The sequence below is a fragment of the Mytilus edulis genome, chromosome 4, assembly GCF_963676685.1.
Source record: "Mytilus edulis chromosome 4, xbMytEdul2.2, whole genome shotgun sequence".
NCBI lineage: Eukaryota > Metazoa > Mollusca > Bivalvia > Mytilida > Mytilidae > Mytilus > Mytilus edulis.
This window is the reverse complement of record NC_092347.1, coordinates 78,549,553-78,562,587: the sequence shown is the minus strand read 5'-3', so window position 1 is coordinate 78,562,587 and position 13,035 is coordinate 78,549,553. Positions and strand designations below refer to the sequence as shown.

Below are 13,035 nucleotides of genomic sequence, written 5' to 3'. Positions count from 1 at the left end.
TTAAAGTGATAAGATAAGTGGGGATTTGTCTATACAAACTTATTGAATTCATCATATGTGTTAAAATTCACTAAAAATATAGTTTTAGTGCTTTCCTCAATTTATATAGCATGTTTGTTATAAGACATCAGACAGAGAGAAAACAAATCCTCAAATTCAATTGATAAGATTAGATTATAATAGGGGTAAGTAATGTTTTAGGTAATAACATGTTTAATAACAAGTCTGGGTTTATGCTGTCATTACCTATTCCATAAGATCAAAGGGTTAGTATTACCCCATCACTTACTGTTATAAGTAGTGATCAAAAGATCGGCATGATAATAGCAACCGTTAGTTTGGACCACTTCCACTTTTGCATGGTATTTAACAACAGTCTATCATCTGTGAATGCTGACAGCAGTGATATTTATTTACTGATTTGATAAGATACAGACGAAAAAAAATGATTAAAAAAGAACAACATAATGACTCATGTTTTAATTTTTGTATATTAATTCTTTCCTTGAATTGACGCAAATGGTAAGTTTAAGCATTTTGTATGACGCCTTCTTCATGTAACCGCATCCAGACAATAACGAAATTTTCTTCTTTCTAATATCCTGGTAACTTTGAATGACACTTCTCAACAGCCTAGTATGTAAGTTTACTTCAAAACTGTGTGCAAGTTACCGCAGACAAACACATGTTGTTCAAGGAAAACATATTGACAACACAATAGTTTTTTTTCTATACTGAAGAATAAACAAGTACGAAGCAGCATCTAATAACCCTTTCAGAGCAATTGGGATGACCCTTGGGTTTGTGAAAAAATAGTTTCAGTTGGTCTTGTTTTAGGTTTTTGTGATCTTTGTGCTTTTTAATTTTTCATTTCTGTGTTGTTCAAATCGGTAACATTTTTTTATATCACTTGTAATGAAAAAAACATGTTTCTATTTTAACTTATCTATGATGATTCTAATTATTCTTAGTTCAAGTTTCACGGTAAGAATATGGGCATGCTCCATGGCTCATTAATTTGGTGATGTCTTAGGGTTTGTGTTGCTTAGTTTTTTCTATGTTTTGTTTTGTGTACTGTTTTTCATTTTGTCATATTTCTATTTTGCCTTGACATTGTCAGTTGTTATGGAATATGTTCAAATATCACTTTGGTATCTCTCTTCTCCTTTTTAGCTTTTATTAATTTGTAGCCAGGTACATGCTTGTCTGAAATCTATATATTATATAGCGTTAGTTTCATTTTGTTTTTGTTTATCCTATTTTGACGACTGGGTGTTAAAAAGAGGTGGTCCGTATTTTGAGAGCTTATTGGTTGCAAAGTACATAGTTATTTTTTCCAAACGTTCTATCAGGTCAAAACTAACTTGAAATGAACTACTCTGCAGGCATTCAATGTAAATATGACACTTAATAATTGTCTGATGAGTAATTCCTGAGAATGTTTACTTTTACGTCAGAGAATTTCTTTAAACCAATGTCAAAGGAGCACAAATGTTCTAGATATGTTATTTTAAAATGTGTCTACGATATTTGATGTTAACAAACTGCAAAATATATCCACCACTCTGTCTGTATATTACATTATTTAATAAAAACAGAAGTAATGCGAAACTGCCTGGTCAATCGTTGCTTTTGAACTTAAATATACTGTATACATTTTTGATATACATATATTTTTAATACCTGATGGCGATCGTGAAATTATATCAGATTAATGAGTTATTTATGTGTCCCACATCTATTATTTCTCAAATTAATTCTTATTTTTATTTCTTCCGAGGAGAAAGTAGCCGAAATGGTATTTCATTGCAAATATATCCGTCCCCTTAAAATAATGTTCATTTTACTTGTAAAGCAATATTGAGGTGAACAGTGTTTATGATTATTGTATGAACTCAGAAATAAGGCATTGCGGCAAAATTACGATTGAGACAAATTTCATACAGTGTACATGGCAGTACACAACTTATGTACATGGTGTTTATCTTAGTGGCTTGCACTCACAGAAATTTGATTGTACATAATTATGTACACATACTGATATAAAACACACTTAATATAAGACATTGTAGACGATTCTCTACAGAAGAAAAAGATAAAGTGTCGCTATCACTTCCTCATTTTATAAGTAAAACATACATGTATATTAGATAGAACAATTGTAAAAAAGTAAATATATTTGTATAAGAAAAAATGTGGAATGCATCCATTATCTATCAATGCATGAATTAAGATAAACCTGTTATAGAAAGTTTCTCTTTTAACGAGAGCTGAGCATTTAATATAATTGTTATCACATATAAGGTTTTCAAATCGAAAACTTGCATATTTAAAAAAGGAAAAATTAAAAACATATACTGAAAGACATTCTGAAAGACATAATATCAGCTTTGGAATACAACTGAATTGTACTTAAGTAGGATATGCACAGTAACTTCTGTTGTATAAAAATTCAGAAACTGGAATTCGAGTATCGTAAAGTGTTGGTGCTTGTGCTATAACACCAAAAAATCCAATCAAAGAAGCTACAGTGAAAATTATCAAAAACATTCGGTCAATCACCATGGCAACATATTTCCAGTCTTCTCTAATCTGAAAAAGAAATGTTTATGTAAGAACTTCAATTGATGACATGACGGAAGACGGTCAATCGGACAACTACAAACCAAAGAGATAGATATAAACAACATACTGTCATCGAAAGGACTTGAACAGTGCTCAATCTCATGCCGTACAGTCAGATATGAGACACCTCGTAAAAACAAAATGGGAAACAGCTCATTACAGAAAATCAAGGGCCTCATAATATGATATGTGATACCTCAGGAAATGCAGACATTATCACGTTCTCACAAGAGTTTATGCAAAAGGAAGTTTTATCTCCGAGATAAGGATTAATGTATATGATGGTCACAGTAGTTCCGAGACCACAGTTATTTCGTAGTGCATTTCTTTAAGAAAATAAATAAAAATTTAAAAAATGCCACCTGCTCATTCATTCTAAATAATATCTTTACAGTGTGTTGTATTACTTTTGGGACAAATTATAACAAAACTATAGTAAACTTCATCAGTTTCTAACTCAAAATACTGTCTTCAACAATAGACATTTGTCTCTATAATATATCACGGTATGAAACGTCCATACTCTATAACTGAATGTATATTAATAATACAGAAACACTACAATATTTGCAATTAAAACACTAATCTCCAAAACACAAATCTCAAAAAAACCAAAACAAAACATTATGGTATGACAAACAAAAGCTACCAAAGACGTTTCTTAATAACATGACTTTCTTTATATCCAATCAATCTATTTCATCATGGACATTGACCTAGTCTTGCTTCATTTTACGTTCTGCGTGACGTGCATGTGTTATTTATGCTTATTTTTTTGGTCCATTGTATTGCCGGTTTTTTCTTCGAAAAAATGTCTTTGATTGTTTCCTTAGTGTCTTTCCCCTCCTCTTTTTAAAAATAAATTAATCTGCTTTTTTAAAACCAAAGAACTATATACGATGTTTAGTCAGAAAAAGACTGATTCACATTAAAACAAAAGATGGTATATAAAGGCAACAGTAGTATACCTCTGTTCAAAACTCGTAAATCTATGGACAAAAAACAAAATTGGGGTAAAAACTAAAACTGAGGGAAACGCATTAAATATAAGAGGAGAATAACGACACAACATTAAAATGTAACATACACAGAAATGGACTAAGCATTAGACAAAATCCGATGAGTATGAATCACTAGTCTTATGAACCTTTGTTCCTTTTGTAGTCTGATCCTCTTTTTTTTTAATAATTGATAGAAAATATCGTGGTATGCACTATTTATTTGTCGGAATGGGCATCTGTTGCAGCAAATATTGGTACCCTTTATGTTATAATTGAAATATGCATTGACCGATTTTGATTTTAAAAGACTTGAGTTACATGCAATGCTACTTCAGTTAAATCAATTTTATATGTCTATTTATGTAAGAAATAAATGAAAACATATTAGTACACTTACAGATAGTTCTTCATCTTGTCTTTTCATATGGTCCACGATGCGATCCAGGTTACGAAGGCCAATTATTTTATAGTAGTCTAAATCCTGCGGTGGTAACGATGCATCTGTTTCTACTCCAGATTCAGCGCTGCCCTCACACGACTTCTCTTCTTCTAGAACTAGAAGTCTTGTTCTTATATTGTCCATTTCAGTGTTTTGATTTGCATAATTTGTATTATGTTCAGTTGTCATATTTGATTCTAGCTTTGGACGTTCCATAAACATTAACTTTGGTAAAAGATCTAGAAATATGTATTTCACCGATGTGGACATTTTGTGTGTCGAGGGTGAATGGAAATGTATTCTAATCGTTATAATGGTAGCTAAAATGGATAAAGTGACTGCAGTCATTGTAAACAAAAGATATTTTCCTAGTAGTGGAATCACCAAAGAAGTCGGTGGAATTATTTCTGCCAATAAAAGGAAGAAAACGGTCAGTGACAGCAAAATTGAGATAGAAAGGGTTATTTTTTCACCACTGTCTGATGGCAGATAAAACACAATTACTGTCAAAAAAGATATTGCAACACAAGGCATGATCAGATTTACTGTATGGAATAATGTTTTCCTCTTCATTGTTATCTCAAATGTCACGTCAATATATGGTTCTGGACAGCACGGATATGTTTTGAAATTTTTTATCGCTGTCCCAGACAATACATCCCACTCTACATTAGAATAGAAGTCAGCAAAATTTATACCATTGGTTAATAATACGCCTGCTATATCCTGGTTTTCAGAACATATGTGAACAAGGTCTATTTCATTCCCATCGTACGTCCATGAACCGAACTTCATCTTGCATGACTGTATATCAAACGGGAAATATTCTACGTCTATGATGCATGCACTTTTATATATTACTGGAGGTTCCCATATTATCAGTCCGGTATGATGTATTGTTGCCTTAGTCATCAGAGTAACAACGAAATTTCCATCTGCACTGAAATATCGATATCGAGGCATGATTCATATATCTTATTTTATTTTATTTTTAAATAACGACTTTTATTCTCATTTATCAATTAATGCTGTGACAGAACTAAATTTAAAAAAGAATGTAATTATTAACATTTTATTTTAAAGTTTTGACAAAATAATCAATTGTCAACATTTTTTGTATATATCTTTGGAAATATCAATAGTAATTATTATAATAAATAAGGCACTTAAAATAATAGTGAGATTCAAATTTGCAAGAACAAATACTGATCATCAGTCGTTAAATATTTAGTGAGGGCATACACACTAATTAAATACATTTTCATCTTTGCTAATTAATGTTGAATCTAAATTGAAAAGGCAACATAAACTTATACTAGTACAAAAGACAAACATAAATTTAAAGAAGTACAATGACAAGAAAAAGTAAACTTTCTACAAGGTAATAATAATAACTTTTTCAATACTCAGAATAATATTTGTGTTATCCCAGTAATTTCTTTTTTAATATTAAGAATAAAAAGCTTTGAGATGTAGAAATTTCACATTTAATGGTTAACTGAAAGGAAATTCACTATAATAATTTAAGAGGCCACATTTTGTTTTACCTAAGAATTAAATAAGTCATTCATGTTTTGTATATAAAAAAAAACTGACTGACTGGGGTATAGTAATATGTTCACACATCCAGCAACATAATTAATGCTAACAACGAAGTCCCAATGGCCGTGGCGAATAGATTAATACGAACATACGTCCGGTCAGAATTGGACGTTAAATCGTTGAAGATGGAGTTATGTCTTTCTATTTGACCGTTACAGAGCACTTTCTAAATGTATTCAAGCAACCGGTAATATGCATATTTCGAGGCAAAATATTTTGCCCTACCAAACATGCTTAAACACTCCAGTGGCAGGTTAAGTTGTCACCCTTCACCTTCATCTAAATAGACCCATTTATAGATTGATTATTAATATCTTACAAATCAACAACCAATTATAAAGAAAAATAGAAAATCAACAAGTAATGCACAAATATTTCCTGCATAACATTTTCTAATATTCAAATAGTATATTATAAGTGTTAAATCAGATTATACAACTTACATAAATATACTAAACACCTTAAATTAACTAATGACATTTCACGATCACCATCATATATTCAAATCATCACCTTCAGTTTCTTTTAAAATATGCATTTTTGTTTATTTAAAACCTACTTTTCAAATATGCCTGTTTTGAATAATGCTCTATTTTAGCAGTCCTTATATCCTATGACGGTTAAACAATGCATGGTTTTGTAAATTTAACATTTATTCAACTGTCTTTGTATCAAGTGCGTTGTGAAATTCAACTTTTAAAGAACAAAAAAAAGTGAACAAGAAATGTTTGTCATCCTAAGAATGACAGTTTCAACAAATGCAGAATTATTGTTTAGATTAAATTGTAAAACTAATGATAAAGACTTTTTTTGTTGTAGTAACATTTAAACTGCCATTCCGCTATGCTTTTTGCATTTCAACCAGTGATAACAAAGTTTAAATCAAGCAAACCACTAGTTATACGCTTAGTTCATTCCTGTAGAAGAAAAACACGCTGTTATTCTAATGTAATGTAATATCAATAAAATAAAACCAGATGATTAAATTAACATAAATATAAATAGGAACCTATACTTCACCATCTCTCTGGGAATTTGACGACCGTGATTACTAATTCAATTAGTCAAACTTGGTTGTTTTAAAAGACGTGTTTTTATGTATTTGTAGGAAAATATGCATGTATTAGATAATGAAATATTTCAGCATATTCCGTTTTTCTTTTAACTGATAGAATCAAGCATTTCGTTTTTGTAAAGTTGAGAACAAATATGCACATACAACTCTTCATGCGACTCCAGTTTAGTATCATTTGGGAATAAAGAGACATAAAACACACTATTATTTCTTATAACTACTTTCATAACGGCTACTGGATTGACGCCACTTATTCTGAACTTTCCATCTGCTAGAGTATTACAGGCCAACACATCAGTACGCACTACAGTGTTGACTAAAATAAAATTGAAACGGTCTTTCCGTTTTGAACTTTCATAAGAGTGCGGGTTTTTTTTTTTTGCCATTTTTCTGTGAAGTAAATGATTTCAAAATGTTGAAATCATATTCCAATCACTTACGTTTTTTACACTCTGATTTAATCGATTTAAACAACTTTTTAAAGTTTGATTTACAGAGTTCCTCAACTTTGCAATTAATGTTTTATTCATCTGTTTTGATTCGAGTGCCACTGTTGAATATTACGTAGAAGAAACATGAGTCTGGAGAACTAAACTATTAGACTGGTATATCAGATGAGGTTTTAAACATTTTCTATACAAGTTTATTAGTACCTCGGGAATGGATTACCATGATTGCTTATGGCAAAACTTTTAGGAACTTTTGGTCCTCAATGCTCTTCAACTTCTTACTTTGTTTTTCATTTTTAACTTTTTCGAGCGTAACTGATGAGTCTAATATTGACGAAACGCGCGTCTTGCAAAATTTCAATCCTGGTATCTATGATGAGTTTATTGCTTACCTTTACTAAAATGTCTAGTATATAGTGTTCTGAAATTAAATACAGCTAGAATATTTACAAAATGTTTACCTTATTTCATATGACGTAACCAGACGTTTACTTTCAAGACACTTGCTGTGTCAATTAATTGTACCGAAAGTAAAGTTCAATAGCTTTAATTACAAATGGAAACTTCTCAGCAAAATGTTCCGTGCGCTAGTACTAATGAATTCGCGTTAATTTCAATTATTGTATAATATTTGACACAGCTTAATTAATATTTAAAGTCATTCCATTTAAAGACATTAATTGTATAGTATTAGATAAAATATCCATTAACTGAATATCATATGTCTCGTCAATTTAAGAGGATTCTTGCAGATAGGAAAATGAGTTTATTTGACGAGCATGTAGATCTGCTAAAACCGCTTATTAGCATTCCAAATCAAAACTTGTTTAGAGTGCTCGTAGGTGAATATCCTACACAGAGAAGAAGGGAAATAGAAAAGGTTAATTAGTGATAAAAAAATGGAACAATACAGCAAATAAAAACATAAAAGAAAAGGAAACGATTAACTGCTTGACTTATAAAGCATACACTACACAAAAAATCTACCGTTTCTAAATATCAGAAAATTCATCGAAAGTGTGCACATATCTAATACCAAATAACTTTGTTAAACAGACGTTTGACGGCTTACACTACGCAATCAGGAACTATTTACTTTAAATATACAGGGGATGCCATCCATATTTTTTAACGGATTCATAATATTAAATGTTGTATTTTCCGTGTGACATAATGCAGAATGTCGTTTGTCTTTTAACTTTTGGCTATAGTGTTTTCTGTCTGTATTTCGACTTCTGATTTTTGTTGATGTTTTAAAATCATTTTACTCCTATAACAGTTGTCAGACAAGATCATGTTGTTCACAATATAGTTAATTTCACATTTTGTTTTCTACTTTCAATGGTTTAGGACAGCATAGATTTATTATTCTTACATAATACTTTTTTATTTGTTTATTTTCAACCGGTAAATTCATTTTGGATTTAACTTTACTTAGAATAGACAGTTATATATTAAGTTTATTTTAACTTTATTATTTGTTCTGTTGGTAGGTTGTTGCGGATTTTGTTAATTCTTGTTTTTCTCTTTTATATGATTTTATTTGTTTGGCTGAGGTGTGTTTGGTTTATTTTGAATGTGTCTATGAAAAAAAAACAACAGATAACATACCGCTCCAACTATTTGAACATATGGGGAAAACTATGCTTTATTTGTTTTGTCATTTTTGATGTCGGATCTTTAATAACATTTGGTTATCAACTACATTGTGTACTGGTATCTGTACAAAAGTAGTTGAAATATGTCAAATGGTTTGTTATTATAATGCCTTGTCTCAGCTTTGTGTTCATCAAATGAGTAAAATTTCGGCTGAGATGCTGGATTTATGTCATTATATTATGAACAAAATTTTAACAAACCGCTGGACTTAACCAAATTTCTTCTGATTTGGTGGCATCACAACACAAAGTAAACTGATGGTGTATATAGCTACTGCACCACTGGCTCGTGTTTGAGCACGGGAGACGCGTTAGCACACACATACACAATTGAAGTAGTTAAAACCATGTATCTTTGATAAGATTTTACACCCACAAGATCAATGACATTGCAGGTGGCTGTTTCGTGCCAAGGTTATCAACAGTCCAGTTGTCAGCACTATGTGTTGACATACAACTGTTCCTTAATTTCTGAATTCTTCGAAACACTTAGGTTGTTATCCCCCAGACAAGAGCAGCCTTAACTGTACTTGGCAAAACTTAAATGTTGTTTTAATTTCAAATCTCTTCAAATTTATGTTTGATTTAGCGTGATAACTGTTTTTCTCGAGCGTAGCTGATGTCTCCTTGATGATTTTTTTTAATCCAAAATTATACGTTATGTTCCAAAAGATACGAACATGTAGTCCATTTGTTATCATTTTCGTTTTTTCTTTGTTTACCAGTTTTCGTGTTAGGTAATATACTTACGTGATGATGCTTGATTTTGTAGATTGAGCCACACAACTATTTTGATATCTTACCTTATGGTAAGAATCTTTGCCCATTAATTAAGACTATATGGGGAGTTGTAGATGAGTATATGATAACTTTCTCGTCGTTTCGATGTTTCATTGGTGTTTACCTCAATTAACTAACTCTTACTTCCCGCATGATTTCCTTCTGGATAAACAACTGCAGCAGAAAAAAATGTTCATTTTTTAAACCGTACATAATTGGTTGGTATGGCCGGATATTACGTTTTTTCAAATTAAACTTTTGGTAGTAATCACTTTGATCATATTTATTTCGAAATCTTCAGTTAAATATTAGCAGCAATTGGGAAGACTGACAAAACTCTTTACAAAAGTTTATATGGTTTATTTGACTAAATTTAGAAGAGGTTTTTTTTCTAAACAAATGGTAAATCGTATGTTTACACTAATTCTAATACAAACTGTTACGTAAATAAATTGTTTTATTTAACGTCATTCATACAAATTGCAAAATTAATATTTATATAAATTGTGTTTTACTATTGCGATTGTTATTTACATAGAGTATGTACAATTAACGGTTGACTACGTAAAGTGGTATTATACAAAAATACCGAAAGATGTCCTCCTCCAAATATGGTAAGCTTAATATGATAATAAACCAAAGTATAAAAGTATTTAAATACCTAGTTCCCTAATAGATTGGTCTCATGCTATTCACACTTATGTCTTTTCAACACAAAACGCCTTTGTCTTCTACGTTTAATGTGCCACATCAAAAAGACATTTCAAGAATTGTTAAATTAATGACAGGCACAAAATATAAAAAATTAAAACAATTTTATATTACTGATGATACAATTTGATACATGTTAAGTTTGAAAGTTTATAAATTATCATATTTGTCTGACATATAACTATGAGCAGAAAGACAAAAATGTTGAAAATGGTTTTAGAAAATAAATTTGCAGTTTCCAAGAAGACGGTCCACGAAAAGTGTCAGTAAATAAACTTTGTGTTTCTTTACATGTGACTTATTTTTCGATTTTCCTCTAGATATCAAAATATCAAAATAAGAATCAAGAGTTTTGATTACTATTTTCTTATCAAATTTGCGTACCAGTATTTTTTTTGTTCATATTGAATATGTGACCATTTACAAAATCAAGTATCATCACTTATGTAAAAGATGTATTACTCTCATAGCTATACTTACATAATTCCACAAACTTTGTTCCTGCATTGTTTTACACCGGTGTCGATAACAGATAGAAAGTTTGTGCTACCACATAATTCTACATAATCCGCTGATCTTGTTATCTTTCAATGTCCATCATGGAATTTGGCGTGTACTTGTCAATCTTTGACAATAAACGTTAACCCAACAATTTGCAATTCAAATTGAATAATATAAGTGATGTAAAATGGTTTCTAAGTGTCTTCACCAAAATATAGTCTGTTACTCTATTACTCTAACTCGAGAAGAAAAAGTGTCAAGGTGGATGAGTGGTCTGAATAGTTCCACTTCTGTTTTATTAGCTTGTCAACACTAAGTATGTGAGTTTAAATTCTGCACTTTGCAGGATAAATGAATTGAATAAGATTGGCAGTTTTCATACCGAAGGTTTGTGCTTCTCTATGGGTAATCCGGATTCCTCCACCAATAAAACAATGACCGCTAGAAAGGAGTCAAAATACTGGAAACTGGAGTTACACAGTCCAATAAAACAATCAATCAATCAACCAACCAATATTCATCAAAATATATTCAACAGCTATAACTCATATGATATATGGACAAAATAACGACGTATAAGAACAAAAAGTATCACTCCAATGGAGATATAGGAACGGATCTTAATTCCACCCAAATATTCGAAAAATGTTTACATGATTGGCTTCCATGAACGGATGCAATTAACCGTAGACAACTAAATAATACAACCTTATGGGATTTTCATTGCATTTCAACTTTGTTTTGAAAAGCTACTTTCACATTGACATAATTTTGAAATAAAACCATGAATTTGTTACTTTAACATCTGCAATATTTACTTGTGATAAATCAGTACTATTCATACTTTTTCAGTTACTAGTATTCAAATATAGTTTTATTTGCTATTCTGACATTTCAGTAGTTGTCTTGCATAGCAAAAGGAAAATATCATTTTATAAATTTGATGTGTCCGAATTACTTTTCTGCATTAACATTAAACAGGACTAAATAGTTGTTAATTGATATGTCACTTTAGAGTTGAGAAAACAGAAATAAAAACATTTCAGTTAAAAAATCTCATCTTGTGGTATTCCTCCAATTTCATTTTTATATAGTTGCAATACAATTGAAAAAAAATTAAGAATATTGCAAGATGGTAAAAATTGAATTACACAACGTGTTGTTTAGATAAATATGTAGATAGCTACATTTTACCAATTGTAAAGGTTCATTGACATTAACTACGAAGCTTTAATTAGTGGAAACAATGTATGACTGCCATATGCAAATCGAATGGTATTGCGTGTTTCAAGTATGGAATAAGTTATATCAAAAAATTAAATGAAAACAAGGAACTTTTTAAGTTTTAATTAAATCAAAATTTGAATAAAATTGTGATAGTAATTGATGAAATTACAAACTTTCACGCAACGTTTCCATTCAGAAAATTAATTTAAATCTTATTTATTAGTTATTATACGACTTCCTGTCAATAATAACTAAAAGTTTTATTTGATTGCAGTGACTACCAATCTACAAGTACGCTAAAATTGCTTATTTCAACCTCAAAAACATACTTTTTCTAAGAAGGATGACATTTGTCTTCGAATATTATGAAGAGAAAAAAATATTTTTACATTCTTAATTATGAGCGTTCCTTGGCAAGTTCTAAAATACATTAATACCATAGATCACGGTGTCAACCAAGCATAGAATGTTACTTAAATCAATTAAAAAGTGGGACCACAAAGGCCTTTATTCGGCTTTCAAAATCTTATTTTGTTAGAATATATATATACAAAGAAAGGTATATTAGATGATTGATTTTATGACTATTGTTTATCTTAACAGTGTTAAGAGTTTTTGAAGTATAATATTTTAAAAGTGTGTTGCAAGATTCTATGACAATGTGTTCATGTTATATTCAACAACAAGTCGAGCATCTGAATCAACCAGCATTTCATCCAGACCAATCCTAGAAGGAAAACTCTTATATATGATTTTGTACAGTATGATGGATCAAAATGGAAAAGCCAAAAAATTTAGGAGGCATATTCAATTGAGAGTATTAAGAATAATTATATAAAAGATAAGGAACAACATATAGAAATAAAGACCAGAGATGACAAGGCATAGCAAGATTATGAGCAAATATGATACCAATTAAAAGTTCTAATAAAACTAAACCTATATGAATAGAAAGGTACACAAATGT

General features: G+C 30.4%; 1 protein-coding gene across 1 annotated transcript; it reads right to left on the bottom strand.

Annotated features, from left to right (window-relative positions):
- Positions 1-2,109: 2,109 nt before the first annotated feature.
- Positions 2,110-5,137, bottom strand: LOC139520645 (acetylcholine receptor subunit alpha-like). Its single transcript, XM_071313473.1, has 2 exons — positions 4,024-5,137; positions 2,110-2,592 (listed from the first exon to the last, which is right to left on the bottom strand). Exons 1-2 carry the CDS (start codon positions 5,026-5,028, stop codon positions 2,413-2,415), a joined length of 1,185 nt encoding a protein of 394 aa, XP_071169574.1. The 5' UTR covers positions 5,029-5,137; the 3' UTR covers positions 2,110-2,412.
- Positions 5,138-13,035: the final 7,898 nt, after the last annotated feature.